Here is a 21424-nt window from a genome sequence, read left to right on the forward strand (position 1 = left end):
CACTCAGGTTTTAGAAAGGCTGCTTTGTCCACCGGTTTTATAGTTAACAACAGCAAAGAGGAACCTTTCTAGGTCCCAGCACAGGAGGGTGGTGGCGAGGCTCCTACCCAGTATGTACTGACCCCTCTGTCTACTTTGGATGACAGTCATGTTGCCAGGTGAGGAAGAAAACTACAAGAACATTATGTAAGATGCCAGGAGTGCCCTGAGGTTAATGTCAGACCACGTCTATGCTCATAACCAGTGTAGGCTTAGCCTACCGCAGCTCTAAGGAGTGAAGGAAGAGAACCTTGTGCAATGATGTCCATCACACAGGCCGTGAGTTCTGCTGAGCCTTGGACAAGGCACTGCCCACCAGCTCCAGTCTGGATTTTGATTTTGCAATACCATCCCACAGTCAGTGGGTTATGTGCCTTTGCCTCTAGACAGACTCAAGCCTTTGGGAGTGGGTGCTGGCTTGGTCTTCAGAAATCATATCCAACAGGTGGCTGCCCAAATAAAGGGTGGTGGGAGTGAATGCACAGTCATGCTTGTCAGCAAGGGCAACTGTGCATGTGTTGTCTACTGTAGGCTACTGAATGGTGCTGTGGGAACCGGGAAACTCAACACTGCTCGTCCTCTCCATTGCTGTTAGTCCTGGGAAGATACCTCTATTTCTGTGTGGCAGCAGGAGTGAACAGTGTATGATTCCCACAAGAGGAACATGAGGGTTTATCACAGAGCCAAACACAGAGAACAGGCTCAAGAAGTGATGGCTCAAAAAGCATGCAGAAGAAGAGAGGCCCAGAGCAGGTGTGCTCCAAAGCACCCAATAGAGGCCCTTGGACTCTATGAAGTCTGCCTGCCCAAAAGTGTTCTTGCCTGTTCTGCTCTGAAAGGGGCTCCAAGCAAAGAGCTAGGAGGTACAGGAGCACACATGGAGAGTTCCTGGGAGTCACCAGATCCTGCCCTGTGTGAGCAGGACCTCTGTGCTCAAGGCTTTCAAATAGCTTCTACCTCAGCTAGGACAGTGTCCATGGTCCTAGCCACCTCATAGACCTCTTCCCACCTCTCAAGCACCTCTCTCACCACGTGGCCTCAGACTCCATCTTCTACACTCCTCCTTCTCCTCCTCTGTGCACTCCTTGCCCTCCTCTAGCTTCTGAGAGGAGTGTGCTGTTTCTAGATGTCTCACTCACAGTGGCTTGGCTCACTATGGATTCTGCTTGGAATCTTGCCACTGTGGAGGATAGCCATAGAGGGTTCAGTTCTGGGCATGTGGCTGCCACTTAACACACAGTCAAGGAATTAACTGGACTTAAAAGAGTGTGTGTGGGAATTCTGACTGTTGTTCTAGGGTTGCTTTTGCTCCCCTCTGTTCATGCTCCTGTGAGTGAAAGGAGTGATGGGGAACCACGACAGAGTGCTGCCCTCTCCCAGGCTGCTGTCCATGTCCACTGCTGTTAGGAGTTCCAGGTAAAGATGACAAAACTGCCATAGCTGGCAGGTGATGAAGTGGAATGTGAACCCAGGACCACACTGGACACCAGTCCCTGAAGCAGGATTGGGTCACTTGTTGAGTGAGTGCCTCCTTGGCTCTTGACTGGGAATAATCACACTAGCCACAGAGGGCCAACTGAGAGCCAAATGGAAAAGAGCTGTACCAAGCCAGTGCTGGAAGTCCCTCCTTTTTGGAAGGCTCTGGGTAGAACATAGCCTCTTTGCTTACCGCTCCGGTGCTCTGCTGCCGGGCATCTAGGGCCCCAGCCAGGCCATCTGTGGTTTGGGGAGCTTCATATTTGACCCTGAAATACAGAGCAGTATGGCATTAGACTCTGCTTGACCACACCAGGCCTGATAGGCAGCATAAGGACTGAGGGTATCAGGTGAGCCTGACTTGGGTTGGCCTGGGCAGAAATGGCTCAGGTCACAGAATGTATTGGTCTGAGGTTCCTCCTCTCCAAGCATGGGGCAGGAAGAGGAGGCTCCATTTTTTGCTATTAAAGATTATGTTCAGATATGTGCCCCATAATGACATACATCAACGGAGCATGAGAATCTAGAGATGCCGGGCGGTGGTGGTGCATGCCTTTAATCCCAGAACTTGGGAGGCAGAGGCAGGCGGATTTCTGAGTTCGAGGCCAGCCTGGTCTACAGAGTGAGTTCCAGGACAGCCAGGGATACATAGAGAAACCCTGTCTCAAAAACCAAAGAGAGAGAGAGAGAATCTAGAGACAACATGTGACCAAAGCCCAGGAACAAGCTCATACATGGCTGTGACCACAACGGACTAAGTTGAAGGATTAGGAGATAGATTGTGACTCCCGTGCTCATGGATAGTTTTTATAGGTTCCTTTTTGAGCAGTTCCCATTTGAATTTCATCAACTGTGGTTCTGTTTAAGGATGTATTTGAATAGGGGAGTTTCTTCTACTGCCAAAATGAGTGTGCAAGCTGCTGAGGGCCTATCTGACCTTGGCTTGCTATTGGAAGACACTCCCAGGCTCTTTGATGGACTGGTCACAGCTCTTTTAAATAGCCCAAAGGGGGGCCAGCCAGCCAGGCAACTGAAGGCCAGGGCTAGGAAGGCTGCTGGCTCTGGCAGATGAGGAGAGGGAAGGAGGATGTGGTATGACTGAGAATAGCCTCAGGGGAGAGAGAGGTCATCCTGAAGTGGGAGTGAGGCTGGCCCTCATCTGTCCTGGTCAGCTGAGCCTGGAGGTGATGAATGCAGCCACCCGGTTTCTATCCCAAGGGGAAAATAGGCACTGTCAGGAATGGAAAGGAGTTCCTTTCCTGGGGCCCCATTACTCTGCTATGGCCAAAGACTTCAGCAATAGAGGCTGCATCACAGTGAGCTTGTGCAGTGCTGATGTCCCTTTTCTGGGGGCTGTGTAGGCTGTGGCTAGGAGGCTCTTTGAATAAAATCCCCAATCCCCATTCCAAGGATGATGCTGTCACTCCCTTCCTGGGAGGCCCAGCTGTCACAAACAGGACTGGCTGGTTTGTTTCTCTTGGCCACACAGCTCCTGATCACATGAAGAGCAGGCTGTTGATATCAGCACTATGGGGCTCAGCATCTCTAACTAAGTCTGAGCCAGGACAACCAGCAAGAAGACACCCATGCCTGGGTCCATTTTCCTAATTACTCCTGACCACCATGTCCCTGTCCTCAGTCTTACAGTGGAAACTTAACTATTTGAAAAGCCCAGTATTTTCCCCTGGAAAGCCTAACTTGACCTTTATGGGCTACAGACCCTGGGCTAGGGTTTGACCATCCCATGACTGGGCAGGAAGAAGGGAGTCTCTACCCAGGTTGTCCCTATTGGTTGCTGAGTAGGGCTGGATCTCAGGGCACTTGGGACAGTACTTGTCTCAGTGCTTCTGAAGAGGTTGCTCTGTAGACATCATTGAGGAAGGATAACTGGCTCCTAAGGATAGTAGAGAGGATGGAAAGGAGGAGCATCCTGACCAGGATGCCCAGGCCTCTACTGTCTTCCTTTGTACTCCAAGTACAAAGGCCTGGTTGGAGAGGCTGTGGTACTGGATTTGGTAGGAGCTGAAATGAAAACAGGGGTGTTAACAAAAAGCTGGCTTTCTTGTGAGGCCTGGCAGAGCCAGCTGGAGGCTGGCATGGAATGGGGAGGTTGGGAGGGCAAAGAAACAATCTGGGCAAAAAAAGTCCGCCAGGTGACCAGAATGAGAGGGTCTATTACAGCATGAAGGTGGGTTAGGCAGGCACAGGAACAAAGGAACAAGGACCTCAGAGCTAGGGCCCACAGGAGTGGGATCTCTGTGGGTGCGTTCTGTAGGGTGGGAATGGTACAGGAAGACCAAAGGCCTAAGGGGGCTCAGGGAAGCTACTCCAGTCAAAGGGAAGAACTGTTGTGTGATCTTCTCAGCATCTGCTCCCTTACAGACATGTGCCTGTGAAGGGCTAGAGCTCAGCTCATCTGCCTTGCCTCCAAGCCTTCAAATTTCCTGTTCCTAGAACCTGAAAGGCTTCCTAAACCCCAGTCTGGCCTTGAGCCTTCTGAAGAGCTACCTACTCCTCCACATAGTAACTACTACATGTGCTGGGCAGTGGTGGCACACGCCTTTAATCCCAGCACTTGGGAGGCAGAGGCAGGTGGATTTATAAGTTCGAGGCCAGCATACTCTACAGAGTGAGTTTCAGGACAGCCAGGGCTACACAGAGAAACCCTGTCTCAAAAAACAAAAAACAAAAAAAAACCAAACAAACAAAAAAAAGAATCACTACATGTATGTGCCTGAAGGGGAGGCTGCATGTGTGCCTTCCCTGTGGAGGTATGTTGGTGAAGCAGTGTACCCCAGCCATGCTGTCAGACCTGTTAAACACTCGGGACTCTCCAGTGTGCCTAGTTGTTTTGTACACTGGTGCCTATGTGGACACTCCATCCTCCTGAGTGTGGGTCCCACTAGACTCATTAGCTTTCATCTGCACAGCAGCCTCAGCAGCATCCTTAATACCATGGCTATCGTAAGCTGCTAGGCCGGAGGCCTCTGGGCTGGGGAGTACAGACTGCTGAGGGAAAAGACAAACCTGGTGTACAGCTTAGTGTGGAACTGGCTGGCTGCAGACTGTGTCAGATTGTACCTGAATCTGTAGTGTGAGGAAAACCAAAGGCCTAAGGGGACTCAGGGAAGCTACTCCAGTCAAAGGGAAGAACTGTTGTGTGATCTTCTCAGCATCTGCTCCCTTACACAGACATGTGCCTGTGAAGGGCTAGAGCTCAGCTCATCTGCCTTGCCTCCAAGCCTTCAAATTTCCTGTTCCTAGAACCTGAAATGTTTCCTAAACCCCAGTCTGGCCTAAATCCTCTCTGGCCAGTTTCTACTGTCCAATAACCAAGTTGTCAAAGAAAGGATAGGCACTAAGACACTAAGTGGGAACAGCTAGAAGGCTTTTTTAATCTAGAACTTTCCTTGGCTGTAAGAACCATAGCTTCCCATAGCTGAGCCAACAGGGTTATAAGCAAAGGGATGAAAAATATCAGCTAAGCTATTTCCTTGACGAGCACATGTGGAGCTAGTATAAGATCTGCCAGAGCAGGGAGTGCCTTTGGAAACCTGCTCCATTACAGGGTCTGATTGATGACAACAGCTCTCTGAAAATGGACAGCTCACAGGGAAGGGCATACCCCAGTGCAGCCAGAGTCTCCTCTAGGGATGAAGGATGGTTATGAGACAATAGTCAAAACCTAGAAGTCACTAAGGCTTTCTTAGGAGCCTTCCTTGCCCCTGGGGGCTTGGTACTGGCTGCACATTATGTAAGATGGTGGGCCAGCCAGACAAAATGTTACGTAGAAGTGGTCAGAGGCTCCCAACCTTCCAGCCCCTCAGAGGTTTGCTTCTGGTTCTGGTCAGATGTTGGTATCCCTTCCTGTCCCTGAACTACAGTGTTATCCAGGCCATGCTGGACTGAACTTAGGGACTGTGTGTCTTTTCTCCTGTCCTGCCCATTTCCATTCCAGATTCAGGGATCTCAAGAGATGCTCTTGTCAACAGAGAGCCCTCCCCCGCAGGAGAGCAGGATGGAACAGGTAACTCACCCTTTCCGTTGGTCAGCCAGTGAGCTGCCCCGAGTCAGAGCAAACATGTCAAAGTCATCTTCCAGGTGACCTGAGGTCTCCAGAGACTGCAGGCCAGCTCTCACACTTCTGGAGCCAAGGTCTGCAGAGACAGAAAGGCCAGGCAAGAGGCCTGCTGTTCCATTTGCTGTTCCCATGTTCCATCTGGGACTAGGGCTGCTTGCTTGAAGAGCATTAGGGGTTAGGTGGTGGGACTTGGATGGGAAGCCGACTACTGCCTGAGAACAGTAGGAAGCCCTTCATTTCTGCTGAGTGTGCTCACGTCTAAGGTGGTACCACAGCATCCTCCTCCCGCTGTGGTGAGGATGAGAAAACAGGAAATCCCTGCCTGTAACACCTGCTTGAGCAGTGGTTCTCAACCCGTGGGTCGAATGACCCTTTCACATGGTTGCATATCAGACATTTACATTACAATTCATAACAGTAGCATAATTACAGTTATGAATTATCAATGAAAATAACTTTATGGTTGGGGGTCACCACAGCATGAGGAACCTTGTTAAAGCATTAAAGTGGTTGAGAACCACTGAGCTAATGGAAGAGGCTGAGCAGCAGAACAGTGCTCAGATCCGACTGCTCACAAATGTGGGAGCAGAATGCATTTCTGGGGTTTGGCGTGGAGCAGGCAGTCAATAATATTAAACCCAATCATAAGCAGACCTTGTGATGCCATCCTGTAATCCCAGCTCCAGGGGAGACTGAGGGTAGCCTAGGTTACTAAGCACATTCAAGGACAGTTTGGGGAAATTTGTGAGGCCCTATCTCAAAATTAAAGGGTTGGAATATAGTTCAGTGGTAAAGCACTTGCTTAGCATGCTTGAGGCTTAATCCCCAGCACAAAACAAACACCCAAAATAAACAACAACAACAACAACAGCAGCAGCAGCAGTAGCAGCAGTAGCAGCCCAGGAACAACAAAGAAGATAATGACTGCTAATATTTATCAAGAGTACAGCCAGGTATACCCACCTGTAATCTCAGGTTTTGGGAGGCTGAGGCAGGAGGATGGAGAAAGTTTGAGGCCTACCTAGACAGGCTACTGAGCACTTAGCAACAACCTGGATCAAAAGCCAGCAAAATCAAATAAAACCTAAATTATCTATTTTTTTTTTTTTCAGAACAAAGCACCAAAGGAAACCAAGCTGGAGTTTAACTCAGAGGCAAAAATATTGTCTAGCATGGCCAAAGTCCTGTGTTCTACCCTGCAGTGTCACCAGAATGGAGCGCCTTCTGGCCTCACCCTGATAGAAGCTGCTTTCTGGCAGTTTCTTGCTCCATTCTTCCAACCTTGAAGAGGGGCCCAATCCTTCTTTCCTTCTTCAAGTAGGAACTGATTACTGAGGCTGAGCAGTAGACTGGCTGATGGTCCCCAGGTTGTTCAGGTGGGGTGGATGGAGGGGTTGGGGAGTCAGGGCAGAGGGATGGTCAGAGTGCAGTGGGATTTATATGGGACATTGGTACTCCCAGGGCATTCTCACAAGTTTTGCCCAATCCTGTAGCAAGATTTGGCTTGGGATCCCAGCAAAGTAAGCTGTGGACCAATGTTCTGCTGATGGCGAGCACAGGAACTTTGAAGCTACCCACACATTGTAACATACCCTTGGCTGGAGTCCCCATCATACTTACTCATTCCTGCCAGTTGAGATGAGAGGTTGTTTGTGGCTGCGGGGTCAGGACCCATGTCAATCAGGTCAGTAGCTAGCTCAGCTTCACTGGCGGCCTGAGGTGAGGGGAGATGCCTGGATGAACCTTTCAGGATGCAGAGGATCTGCCTCCAGGCCCCAACATGTCTGAATGGGAGCTGGTGACTTTCTCCTCCTCCACCTGGGCTCCAGCTCAGCTATACCCCTGGGAGGCTGGGAAGGCCCTGAGGTACAAACTGGTGGTGGCAGAGCCTTATTTCCCTTAAAGGGATAGTGGTGTAAGAAGTCAGAGACTTCCCTATGAGCCTAGAAAGAAGCACCAGCATCCTTTACAGGAAGGCATCCGGGAGCGGGTGAGAGCTTCCCTCTCACCTCTATCAATAAAGCATGACACAGTCCCAGAAGGGTTGCCTCTTACCTTAGCAGTCTGGCCTGTTCGGAAGCGTTCGAACCTACAAGACAGAAAATAGCCCAGTCAAAAGAACAGATGGACACAGTTCCCAGAGGACCCCAGATCGTTACCAGGATGAGGAGATAACTGGTCTACCCTCACAGATGCAGTGCATGCTTGCGGTTCTCATGCTACCACTAGCAGAGCCCCTGTTTGGCTTGCACAGGGCTGGGGGGCATATGATCACTCATAGGAACACTTTGCAATGGTCAGCAAGAAACAAGGTCACAGGAACACAAAAGAAAGGGACACTCGCCGGACGTGGTGGCACACGCCTTTAATCCCAGCACTCGGGAGGCAGAGGCAGGTGGATTTCTGAGTTCGAGGCCAGCCTGGTCTACAAAGCGAGTTCCAGGACAACCCGGGCTATACAGAGAAACCCTGTCTCAAAAAACCAAAAAAAAAAAAAAAAAAAAAAAAAAAAAGGGACAAAGGGACACTCAGCAAGCAGAGTTGAGCACTGCTTTGTCAACTGTCTAGTTACCTACTCTACATTTGAGAATGTATGGTTGGCTCTCAAAGATGGCCACTTGTCTCTAACCCTGACTACTTAGGGGCCAGGGGCTAGGGAGGTAGGTGGAGAAGACCTTAGTGACCAGCCTGTTGGTGTTCTGGCCTGGTATAAAGGACATCACTTTTGAATTCATTTTCTGTTCTAATGTCTCTGGGCACCTGCCTGCTAGCTGAGGTGATGACTGAGTTGAGGCACTGAGTAGCAGTTGGCTGCCACCGGAACAAACTGGTAAACTAGGGGCCTGATGCTAGAGAACTGGGGGACTACCACACAGTGCACCTCAAGATGGCAAGGAGGAGCGGGGCGGTGGTAGTGTACACCTTTAATCCCAGCACTTGGGAGGCAGACGCAGGCAGATTTCTGAGTTCGAGGCCAGCCTGGTCTACACAGTGAGTTCCAGGATAGTCAGGGCTACACAGAAAAACCCTGTCTCAAAAACAAAACAAACAAACAAACAAACAAACAAACAAACAAAGATGGCAAGGAGGAGGATCTGCATCCTCTTGGGCTAGTGAACAGGAAAAACTGGTCAACTGTTGCCCTCAGGGGCCCAGCCCCTCTCAACTGATTGCAAACCACACAGCAAGTGGGGAACACAAAATAGACACAAGGAGTGGGAGGTGGCTAGATAATAACCATTTCTAGAACAGAGCACTTTGCTTCCTGCTTTTATGACTACCCACTACCCAAGCAGCTCAGTGACGGGGAGAGAGCTGGGGGCTCTGGTAGCTTGCTGAGGTCTGAAAAGGGCACAGGGAAAATGACTGAGCAGCCAAGGCCATGGCCCAGGTGAAGGTGTGGTAGGACTACCGTTCATGGCGCAGAAACACGTTGTTGAGGTTGTCATTGATCATGAGCAGTTCCTCTGTCAGCTGCTCATTGGAGATTCGTGGGATGAGCTCCAGGATCCTCTGCTGCATGGCACGGCAAGTGCGGTTGAGTTCCTACAGGGAGGAGTGAGACATTGAGGCCACATGCAGGACAAGGCTGCTTCTCATGAACAGTCCTGGAAGAGGGGTCTTCATGGCACCACAGAACAGCTTTTGGGGTTCCACAAGCCTGTTCTCAAGATCACTGCTCAGGTGCTGCAGTGTGGTTACAGTCTTGAGTTGTGAGATGGGCTCTCACTGTTGCCTAGGCTTGGCCTCAGGTGACCCACAGCTTCTGGAGTAGCTGGAAGTGTTAGGCTTTACATTAACATGTAAAGTACTGGACTGAGTCATGATAATGACTGTACTGCTTTAACAGGACTGTGTGCAGACTGCAGAGTCAAGTTTTAGCCACCATGTTTGCTTACTTAGAAAAACCTCAGCCTCCTGGACCAGCTAGTCTGGCCCATGTGGTAAGTAGCACAAACAGGAGAGACACTGCCTCAAACAGAGTTGAAGGAGAGAGCTGGCTCCCTAAGGTTGATCTCTTATTTCTATATGCAAGCTGTAGTATTGCCATGTCTCACTCACACACACCACAGTCACAGATGCACACCTAAGGGGAAAACAGGAGAGTGAGGAGGGTGAGGAGGATGACGGACCTGAGGATGGGGTCGGGTGTGAACACGTTTAACTTCTGTTACCTCACACAAGTTTTTGCTTCACTTTTCTCACGGATTGGCTTTTTTCTCTTTTAGTAAAACTTATTTTGGAACAATCTTTCAGATTTATTGAAGAGCTGCAATATGGCACAGAGGCTCTCATGTGCCTTCACCCAGTTTGACATTTGTCAGAACCAAGGCATCAACACTGATATCAACTGAACGTTTCCTGCTAATATCTTTTTGTTTCCTGTTTCTAGATCCTATATGTATTTAGGCACCGTGTTACTGACTGGGTTTTAATCACAGTTAAACTCGTTTTGGAAAAAAGAGAAAGATTAAGAGGTTGGGTGTGATGAATCTGTAACCCGTGTAGTCAGGGACTGAGACAGGGGGATGGAGAATGTGCAGGACCAGGCTTGGCTGCATCATGAGACCTTTACTAAAAAATAAGTAAGTAAAATAAACCTCCTTTGGTCTACAGGCAACTGTAGGGAGACTGGTCACCTTTTCCCCAGCACCTCGCATGGATATGCCAGCACACTTTCTCTTGTAGCATCAAAGATGAGGCACTGCACCAAGCTCTGTCTTTTCATGGACCTTGTTCCCCACCCACGCCACCCAGGCCTCCTGGGGTTTCTTCATCTGCACAGGGAGTCTTTCAACATCCCTGGCCTCCCCTTCTCTTCCTCCTATGATGAAGTATAACTGACATTAGTTTCTGCTTCCTCATCGGTCCCTCTGGACACAAGAAGAGCCTAGACGAAGTCGTTGCTCCAAGTCACAAATCCTGGATTTGCTACCTACCAGCCACAGTAACCATAGGCATGTTACAGTCTCTTTGTCTTAATTTCCTGATCTGGAGAATGGGTTTGTTTAGGCTATGAATGAATGTATATCAAGCACCTACATTGAGCTTGATACAAAGAGTACTCATTATGTGGGCACTGACTCTGTCACCTTGACAGCTGGCTCCAGCCTTCTGAGTATCCCAGACTACTCATATCTGCATGGACTTGGCTTGGGACATATAACACTATAACAACTCTTAGTCAACCTCCTTTCTTCACTTAGTTCTCACACTCAAAGAGTCCACTCAGCTAAGACACTCCTACTTTATGCCCCCACCCCCAAATATAAGGATCTCTGAGCAGTCACAGGGGCATAAAGACCTGGCTTCAAAACTGCTCTCTGAGGGTTGGTGGGAGGGCGATACAGACAGCACACAGAGCATTCTGCACACAGAGCATTCTGTCCTTCTACACATTCTGGAGACTCTGGCTTTGTCAGTTGCTGACTTTCTCACTGCCTTCCTCAGTGTCCCCTACAGGAAGACTGACTAAACCCCCCTCAGTCCTGTGCCTCACTCCATATGAAGACAGGATCAGGTGACTATCATATGACACCCAGGAGCAAAATCCAGCATTTCCCACTGGCCTCAGCTCCCCAAGACTGGATGGATGGTCACTCCTCTCAAAGCCCACATTGCTTTTTCCCTCCTGTTTGCCACCACCAACACTGTGATGGGTGGGAATCAGCCCTTCTGGCTTTTCCCAGTGCTGTCTGTGCTCACCAGTACTGGGTGGAGGAGTAGATGTTTCACATGTACTATCTCATTGAACTCTCATGTCCTGCTTGTATCAAAGCAGCCACACAGATGGAGAAAACGAGAGGTTGTTTTGTTTAAGTCATAAAGCAGCAGAATTAAGATGTGAATTCCTGTCTGATGCAAATCCCAGGTTCCTGGTTGTAATGTTTTCTATTGCCTGAGAGCTCCCAGCAAAAACAAAGGACTGCACTGTAGACAGGGAAGAAATAGGTGTGGCTGCACACAGGGTCACTTCGGTGGGGGCTGAACCTGGAGGCAGGCTGTTTGCTCACCTGTAGTAGCTCCAGGTCTGCAGGCTCTACCTGGGTGGGCACCAGCTCTGTCAGCATCTCTGACATCACTCGCACGTTTCCGCTCACCATCTCCAGCTCACTGCGCAGCTTCCCAATCTGAAATGCACCATTGTAAGGGGGAGAAAAGCCAGAGTCTAGAGCCCATGCCTCCTCCAGTCGTGTGGCCCAGGCACTACCCAGCCAACGCTTTCTCCACACAGCTTCCCTCCTGACTCCTGCGGATCAAGAGCCTGCAGAAGCTTCCTCCCACTTCACAGCCCCGCACAGAGGTGCTACCAACCGCTGCCATCTCCCAACCAGGAGCCAGGAACAGAGGCAAGCTGAAAGTTGTGTGACAATCGGAGGGGAATAGCCAGTGAGGGTGGATGGAAGAGTGCCAGCATCTCTGGGGGCCAAGATGGCAATTAATGAGGCCCTAGGGATGGCAGTTCTCCTAAGGATTAGGAAGGCAGGTTGCAGAGTCCCCTTATGCCTGGGAGGACAGAGTAGGTTTTGTCTGTGTCTTTACCTTGATTCTTTAGAGCCCAGGTTTATCCAAAAGTAAGCGCAAGGCCTGATACTCATGTGAACATGAAACTCAGACCCAGTATTAGTACCAGTGATCGAAGGGAGCCAAGGTTCGCAATGATGGTGGTCAGTGTCCTCAAACAGATGAGGTGTGAGGGTCACTCTGCAGTGTTTTTTATGAACTCGGAGGGACTTTATATGCTATGGACACTGTGTTTACTTTGAATACTGAGAAGCAGATGAAGCACCGTCCCCCCCATTCCCCGCCCCCAGATGTACCTGGCTGAAGAATCCTCTTATAATGGGATGGCTCATGAATCTAGTGGCTAGGAGACTACATTTGGGGAAATACTGGTATATTCTAAATTGTGTGATTCAGTGACAATAAACTTCAGAATTTAAATTCATGACTGTGATAGCAGCTCCCACTTCCTGACTAGTTAATAAGCGCCAAGCACTGAACATGCGCCATCACAGGTAGGCTAGCTTTATGGAGCTCAAGGATGAAGAAACAGGCACGCAGAGACAAGCACCATGCCCACTGAAGCTGACCCACAGCACACCCCACAGTGCCAGGCACAACGGCTTGTTTAATAACTCCTGGTGTGAGTGAACAAGCTGCTCATCACCAGCTTGCCATCCAAACCCAAAGGGATCTAACCACAGAGGAGCCTAGGAATTACATCACCACACCACAGCATCCTAACATGCCCAAGAGGCCAAAGGGGCTATGAAATCAAACAAGAACACTCAGTTTTACTCAGTAAGAACCTGCTAGCACTAATTAGTCTTAATATACAGACTTTAGAAAAACTAGTTAAAATCAGAAACAAGGTAGAGACTTGTTTTGGATTTCAGAGTAATTTTACAATTTTGTAGACTTTATGTGCTCAGAGAGCCAGCCTGCTCTCGTCATGTTTGTGGTGGTACAGTTTCGTAACGTGGTATAAGACAGCACGAAGCTTCTCTTTGTTGGGCTGAGACCATGCACTATACACCAGTGGTCAGGGAACGGTTCTTGGGAGTTAAGTGTCTCTCATTTGTATCATGTTTGTGAATCTTTACCTCCAGCTAAGTCTTTCTACTTCACTGGTGATGGTCTAAGGTCTGAGAAGGCCTCAAGCCCAGCTCAGTACCACATCTCAAATGACCAATAATCTAGGTTACAGCCACCTGGTCTGAAGTAGGTAATACTCTAGAGCTAGCCATAGGCTAGAGAAACTTCCCCAGAATCTCATGCTAAGCTTCTAAGCTTCCTCATGAGGAATTGTGGGAGGCCTCAGTGGAGTACAAATAAAATTTCTCATTTTGTGAAGATGCAGATCTCTCTTCCTCACCCACCTCCTTTCTATGACAAGAGTTTCACTATGCATCCTAGCTAGCCTGAAAGTCTCCATGTAGATCAGAGGCTCTGAACTCACACACATCCACTTACCTCTATCTCCCAAGTGCTGGGATTAAAGGCATGCCACCAACCCCAGCAAGCATACAGATCTTTTATGGTTGTCTTCAATTTGAATCTCAATTTAGATGAAACTCTATGTGAGCCTACTAGCACATAGATAAAGTGGAGAGGCCCAAGTGGAAGGGAACACCTGCCTGTTGGCCATTTCCTCTCCACGGTGCTCCACAAAGGGCTCCATGGAGGGAAGACTTTGGAAAATGACAGTAGTATTGAACTGCATTCTAGAAGTCAGAGAGACTGGAACTTGAATCTCAGCAGATTCTGATGAGCTGTGTGATTCTGAGTTGGTGGATTTGCCTGTCTGAGCCTTATCCAGAACATAGGATGAACAGTACATATCTATGGGCTGCTGAGAAGACAAAGGAGTTTCCACAATGCTAGGGGCCATCTCTGACACCTCCCTGGATCTTCTGGTTCTGCCACAGGCTTGTCTGTTTACCTGCTCAGGAGTCGGCGTGATGGGTGAATCACCTGGGAGAACAGCTGGAGTGGGGAGAGGGGTGGCATGCTGGCTCAGGTCTCCACGCTGATTGGTGTTAGAACCCACAGAGTTCTGTCTGGTTGGTGTCTCTGAGTTGAATACAGTCTAAGGGGCAAAAGACAGGGTGAGTGAGGCTTCCTCGAAAGGCACTGTAGCCCCCTCAGGATAATTCTCATCTCACCCAAAATTCTCCTTACTCTCTGGGGTGTGTGGATGGGCGACAGCATGTCCAGGTCAGTCATGGGAAATTCTAGGCCCTTTCTTCGCAGGTCCTCGTAGACAGCAACAACACCTGTCAAATCAGGCGAGCTGCGGAACGCGTCAGCCCAGGACTGAGAGGGGACAAGGGGACATTGCCTGTAACCACTGCTCACCTTCTTTTCTGTGAGCCTGCCCGACCTGGCACCTAGACAGAGGACAGAGTGCTTCCCTCCTCTTCCTCCTGTTGCCTGGTTCTCTAACGCTGTACACCAGGCTCAGCACGCAGTGATAAGTCCTGCTGCACATGTAAGCAGCTCACTAGCACAGTGGAAGAATAGCCCCAGCATTCCCCCACCCCTGGAGGCCACCAATACACCCTACCCTGCCAAAGAGCACACCTGGATGAGGTTCAACACCTTGTCATGCACAATGGTGGGTGGATTGTTCTTCGGCAGGATGGTCCTCACCAGCACATTCTCTACAAAGTCCTGGTTGGCCACCAGTACATGGAAGCGGTGCCCACAGTTCTTAACACATGTTTCCAAGACCTGTAGGTCAAGGTGCCCAAGAGAATGCCCCATCAGGGAAGGGAAGCCCAGCAGAAGACAGGAGGCTTCCAGAAGGGAGCCCCTAGGACATAAGAATGGAAACGGTGATGGATTTGGAGGCTTGCCTCCTAGGGGACTGGGACATGACAGGACAGACAAGACTCCCTTCCTACTAGGCCAGTGCCTATAACCTAACCCTGGTTTCTAGTTCACATTGTCTAGATCAGTGGTTCTCTATCTTCTTAATGCTTTGACCTTTTGACATAGTTCCTCATGTGGTGGTGACCCCTCAACCATAAAATTATTTTTCTTGCTACTTCATAACTGTAATTTTGCTACTGTTATCTTTTTGTTTTGTTGTTTTGTTTTTTGAGACAGGGTTTCTCTGTATAACCCTGGCTGTCCTGGATCTCACTTTGTAGACCAGGCTGGCCTCGAACTCAGAAATCCGCCTGCCTCTGCCTCCCGAGTGCTGGGATTAAAGGCGTGCGCCACCACACCCGGCGCTACTGTTCTCTTAATGAAGCTTAATGTAAACATGTGATTTGCAGGGTATCTGATATGTGACCCCGGTAAAAGAGTCTTTTGACCCCCAAAGGGGTTGTGACCCATAAATTGCGAAACACTGGTATGGAAGCTTAGAGATTCAGGAGGAAGCAGATACAACTTAGGTTGGTAACATCATGACCCAGGGACCAAGCACTGACCTCCTCTTCCCAAGGCCTAGCAGAAGCTGCTTGTGCTTTGCAGGGTAGCAGAACCATCTGGATCTAGGCACTACCGTGTAGAGGCTGGGATAGGGTGTTCTCCTGCCTATTTTCCAGCCACGTTGTTCTGAAGACAGGAAGTCTGATGCTTGGCCCATGCTGGCCTTTCTTAGTACTGAGGTCAACACTGTTCTTAGACACAGGCATTTGTTTTATGTTCATTTTTTAGGGTGCAGTTTTAGAGGAAAGTAGCCCCAGTGTATCTACTCCCCATGTTAAGGCTGGAAATTTCCTTTCTAGTTCCCTTGCTTTGTCATCCACCTTCACCAACAGTGTGAACGGGAAAACAATTTGCCCATGGTCACTTTCTTCTGAGTCTTCAGGTGAGAAACCCAAGCATGGATGGGAATCCTGCTGGACCTAACTAAGGAGAAGCAGCTTTCAGCAGACCACGGTCCAGCCATGGAAGAGATCATGGAGAGATGGACAGATGAGAGAGGCAGCAGGATATTCACCGTAAGGGCCAGCATGACCTCATGGAAATTCTTATTCCCCATAATTCGCTTCTTCACTGCTCGGAAGGCATCTTTGGGGCTGGCAAAAAGGACAAAAGGAAGGATGGGCTTAGGTATAGAAATTTCTTCCCCAGCACAGAAGGCCCAGGGGTCCAAGATCAGGAAAGTGAACACAGCCTGTACTCAGAGCACCTCAGATGGCTCCCTGTCTTTCCCTGGCCAGTTCTAGCGGCAGCTGGCTTCAGTTCTTGGTGGCAGTACTGTTATACTGTTTAGACCCTGAATTTTCAGCAGCACAGTGGCACTGTTGAGACACGTTGAGGTGGGCTTAGGTTGAGGCTACAGTTCAATGGCACTGCATGTCTGGCATGTGCAAGGCCCTGGATTGGGGTGGGGTTAGGAGAAGAGCTGGACCCTGCTGGATGCTCTTTTTTGTCAGAGATGTGACTTTGAAGGGCACTATGGAACTCTGTCCCTGTCACTTTTTTGTTCCCTGGCCATGTAGTGAGTAGGCTCATCACACATTCCTCATGATGTGCACCATTAAGATTGAGACAAAATAAACCTTCTGCTTCAGCTCCACAAACCAAACCAAACCAAACCAAACCAAACCAAACCAAACCAAACCAAACCAAAAGTGAGATAAAAAATTTCTCTTTATAAGCAAATCATCTCAAGGGCATTGTTATAAAAAGCTGACTGGCTTGTGGACTACTTTAGTGTTTGAAAGGGACTGAAGTGGCCTGGAGAAAAGGGGACAGCACTGGCAGTAGACTATGTACTGCACAGACACAGACAAAGCATATGGCAATGGTATGATTCTGCCAAAGGCACAGGAATTTAGGTGAGATTGCTGAAGTCAAGAGTCATGCCTGTCATTGCCTATGGCTGGATCCTCCATGCTGTGGGCAGAGTCTGGAACATTTAAAGTGCTCAAATGAACTCTGTGCTTCCCAAGATCACCATGGAGACAGGACACTGTCTCCAAAGCTACTGCAGTGACTTACTGGCCCTAGCAGAGGCCAGTGGTCCTGCTATCTGTCCACTTGCACCTTATACTCACTGTGAGTCCAGATGCAGATGTGTAGGAATGCACAGCTGAGGGGGACTTTGGTTGGGGCCTGGAGTTACCATCCTCTCCTAGCTTAAGATATCCACAGTCTCCCCGAAGTTCAGGGTGCACTCCCTGCCTCCTATCCTTCTTGGTCAATCTGCACTTAACTGGAAGAATGTTCTGATTAACCAGAGCAGAGGCCTCATCCAGCTGCCCTCCCTGCCTGCCATGGCCACCCACATCCACCTCACCCTACTTTCTACCCCAGTTAAGGATTTAGGCTAGAATTTTGTCACTATTTAACTGAGCTCTTTTGAGGAAAAAGTCCCAGAGAGGTAGAATGACTTATCCATGGTCCCATTCCACAGAGGAAGACAGGACTCCAAGACTTCTCCCATACCATGCGTTTTGGCTGGAATCACCTTTCTGAGCAAACATTAGGGCCCCATACCTGGTCACCTGCAGGCATACACTCTGAACCACAGCTCTGCTCTGATTCAGGGCTGCCCTCTGGGAACTCCTGGTTTCTAATCTTAAGGAACTGAAAGTGTGTTCTTGCTCTAAGAGACCTGCTGCCCCAAGACTCCAGCTTTCAGGATACAGAAAGACAACATGAGTCTCCAGTTCATTTTGTCCCAGGGTAGAGCTCTAGATCTGTGTGACATCTGGCCTGCTGTTTAGAGACACTGTGGGTCACAGCTATTGACTCTAGTGGCCAGCTGCACACACACTACGTCTTTTTCAGAGACAGGGTTTCTCTGTGTAGCCAAGAACTCTTGTTGTAGATCAGGTGGGCCTTGAACTCAGAGATCCCCCTGCCTCTGCTTCCTGGATACTAGTATTAAAGGCATGCATTACCACCAACCGTCTCATAGTGACTTTACATCTCTAAGTTTTTCATCCACTTGATGAAGGCACTATATTGTATAAGGGTCTAAAGATGTTTAAAGTGCCATGTTGCTGTCTAAGATAGAGTCAGGATACTATTGTATAGCAGGGCTAGACTTTGGGGCTACAACAGTTGGGGGCTATGGAGGATCATCTAGTGGGACATAGGCAGGAATCAGTGCTGGTATGTACTCTTATAGTTGGCTGTCATAGCCTGCATCCCCACCCCTCACCCCAAGGGCTCCTTACCCTTCCTCCGTCTCGTTGATGATGTCACAGATCTCCATGTTGAGGGCCCAGTCCTCGCTCTGCAGGGAGCCATCTGTAGCTTTCTCTGTGAAGAAACTGTGAGTCACAAAGGTATGGGGAGTCCCAGATGGTCAGACTCAGACAGTGGAGTGAGGAGGGAATAGATAAAGCAGAAGGTCGCAGATGCTTTCTGGGCACCCAGGCTTATATGTGGTCCCACTTGTCACTGAATCATGCCAGCCATATGAGGCCAGAAGTGTCCTTGCCCTTTTATAGATAAGGAGAATGGCTAAGTGGATGAATGGGGCTAAGAACTAAGCCAGGCCTGACCTCAGAGGGCTTGTTAATGACAGGGTAGTTTTATCTGTGTGGGCTATGCTCCTCTTTACTTCCTAGTATCCTTTGGGTTGGAAGCAGTCACATGGTTCAAAACACAAAAGAAGTAGTCAATGGGGGCAACCATCTCTGTCCCTTTCCAGGCTCTTACTTCTTACAACCCCCACTGTAGTCGGTTTCTTCGTTATGTTTCTCTCCATGGCTGTGCCAATGAAAGATCAGCCTCCAGGGTGGCCAGTGTTCAAGTGGCCCTCTCTCAGAATGGCTGTGCAGTGAATGCTGGGCATTACTGTTTTCCTTTTCTGGCACTGGGGCTTGAAGGTAGGATCTCATGCATGGCAGGCAAGTGCTCTATCATTGAGGTACCTTCCTAGCCCAATCCTTCCCTTTAAATGGACACAAGTCATAAACATAAAGGGCCGTCTTTGATTGTCATCACCTGGTTCAGTCATAACGCTGTGGAACCACTTTCATGCTGGGTGATCCTTAGGGTAGGTTTTCTGAGCTAGGAACCAGCTACAAAGTTCTCAAGGCTTGTAATGGGGAGGTAAGCATGGTGGCACATACATATAATCCCAGTACTTAGAAGGCAGGGGTAGGGGTTCAAGGCCACACTGGTGCTATACACCAAACCCAATCTTACATAATAAGACCCCATCTCCAAGGGCATTGATGGGTGTTATGTGAATGATGAATCTAGGTTCAGAAAATGTGAGCCCTTCACCAACCCCCCATACACATGTACTGCCATGTCTGCTGTTTACATGTACACTCAACTTTGTTCCACCTCCTGTCATATCCTGGTTGGCATGACAAACGTATGTATTTTTACCACATGTAAGCATGTGACAGGTTAGCATTTCATATTCAGAGGGTGAGAACTTGGTGTTCTCCTCAGCTGCCATGCTGACTCCTCTAGTTTTCAGACTCTGGCTGAAGATGTCATGTACATACACACACACCTGCTTGTCAGCCAGTTTGGATGCTAGTGTCACTTGTCACACAAGGAAGACAGTCTTCATAGCTGGGTGCTATTGATGGCTTACCATTACACAGCTCTTTGTAAGCCAGGCCCATTCCAGGCACTGAGATGCCTGGTGGACAGATATAGTTCTTGCTCCATGGTGTCTGGAACAGGCCTCACAACACAGCACACTCTTAGCAGGACTAGGAGGGGATGAGGGTTGTCTCCATGTGACTGGGTAGGGTTCTGTTTCTTCCAGCAATGCCCCTGCTGAACTGGTCAGGCAGCTGGCTCTCTAACTGGTATGCCTTCTGGTCCACCCTTGCTTCCTGTAGCCAGCCAGGTGCTAGTATGTCCCAAACACATGACAGGAGGCTGAGACAGAAGGGCAGATGCCATGCCACTGGCTTATAGCCAGGGGAGGAGGCCAAGGTGTCCCTTTAGAAGGGCTGGGAGACAAGGCATGTTCTTTCCTCAAATATCTACCAAGTGTGGCTTCTGTCACCACTCCTCATGTTGAGGCCAAGAGTCCCCTTGAGCTGGTTATGAGTTATAGCTAAGAGCAGAGTGTCTGCGGGTAGGGGCTGCATAACCATAAAAACCTGCTCCTTCTCACACTGCCCTCAGCCAGATGGGCAGTGTTGAGTCATCCTTGAGCTCAGACCTCTGTTTAATAGTTCCAGTTCCCTGACAATCCCACCTTACAAGTTTGTACTGTGTTCATTATCTTTTTTCTCTCTCACCATATCCACTCCTCCTACTTGTCAGGCTGCTGAAAATAGCCATTTTCTTTTTCCCTAGTCTTTGCCCGGCCAACACACCCTTCTGTAATATTTTAACCTTATAAGCTATACATATATACATATAATCACCAGTGTAATTGCTAGTTATAGTAAGCATGAGATTTGTCACCTCAAGGGGTGTATACTACCACCTCCATCTCTCTAATAAGGAAACCCTGACAGAGGGGTCAGCAACTTAAAATGGCCAGCCACAGTGCACACCTTTAATCTCAGCACTTGGGGGACAGAGGCAGGCTGATCTTTGTGGGTTAGAGGTGAACCTAGTCACCATAACAAGGCAATCCAAACCTACATGGTCAGATCCTATTTCAAACCAAACCAAACCAAACCCAACCAAACCCAACCAAACCAAAAACCCAACCAACCAATTAACCAACCAACCAAAACTCCTAATAAAACAAAACACCAGCATCCTATGGTGAGGGGTGCTGGTGCTTTGCAACAAACTTCTCATACCTGCCTTGCTGCCCTGCTATCACTGGGGTCAGAGCACTCCATAGCATCCTCCTGATCTTCCCCAGGTTGTGTACTCTGCTCCCCCAGCCCCAGGCGCCCAAGGGTCTCTTAGCCCTCTCACTGGGGCTGCTGATGACCATCAGCAAACCCTGGTAACTGAGCACCTTCTTCTCCTGGGAAGAGAGCTGAAGTTTCAAAAGGGGCTATAGTCATGTGGAAAGGCCAGTGACTGTGGAGGGACAGCTGTGGGACGGGGCAGGTGCAGAAGTAGTCTAATTAGTCTTTCAAGAGTGCCAACAGAGATGGAGATATGGTGACAAGCAGAGAGGAGGAGGACTGTGACCTAAACAGGAGAAGGAAGAAAAAGAGGAGGTGGTAGCACATGTAAGAAGATCATCTGAGCAGGTGAAGAATTGCAGACTCTTCTAACTTGCCCTGAGATGTGGCAATGTATCGTGTAAGTGTGGAATTTGAGAACAGGATTGTCATGTTTTGTTTTTAAACATGAAAGTAACTTGCTATTTTGTTTTTAGGGTTTTTTTTTTCTTCTTCTCTTCTCTTCTCTTCTCTTCTCTTCTCTTCTCTTCTCTTCTCCTCTCTTTTCTTTTCTTTTTTTTCC

General features: G+C 49.0%; 1 protein-coding gene across 2 annotated transcripts in view; it reads right to left on the reverse strand.

Moving 5' to 3' along the window:
* Tom1 (target of myb1 membrane trafficking protein) overlaps positions 1-21424 on the reverse strand; it is a 37756-nt gene that overhangs the window by 3783 nt on the left and 12549 nt on the right. For both annotated transcript variants that reach the window (XM_085843812.1, XM_021169450.3), the window contains exons 2-12: positions 18247-18331; positions 16056-16134; positions 14684-14833; positions 14282-14416; positions 14043-14189; positions 11611-11727; positions 9009-9142; positions 7652-7685; positions 7217-7310; positions 5552-5672; positions 1709-1784 (exon numbers count right to left, since the gene is read on the reverse strand). In XM_085843812.1, the coding sequence (XP_085699938.1) occupies positions 1709-1784; positions 5552-5672; positions 7217-7310; positions 7652-7685; positions 9009-9142; positions 11611-11727; positions 14043-14189; positions 14282-14416; positions 14684-14833; positions 16056-16134; positions 18247-18284 (1125 nt within the window). In that variant the 5' untranslated portion in view covers positions 18285-18331. The remainder of the gene's footprint in view (positions 1-1708; positions 1785-5551; positions 5673-7216; positions 7311-7651; positions 7686-9008; positions 9143-11610; positions 11728-14042; positions 14190-14281; positions 14417-14683; positions 14834-16055; positions 16135-18246; positions 18332-21424) is intronic.

Source organism: Mus caroli, unplaced genomic scaffold (genome assembly GCF_978045245.1).
Source record: "Mus caroli unplaced genomic scaffold, Mus_caroli_1 scaffold_10, whole genome shotgun sequence".
NCBI lineage: Eukaryota > Metazoa > Chordata > Mammalia > Rodentia > Muridae > Mus > Mus caroli.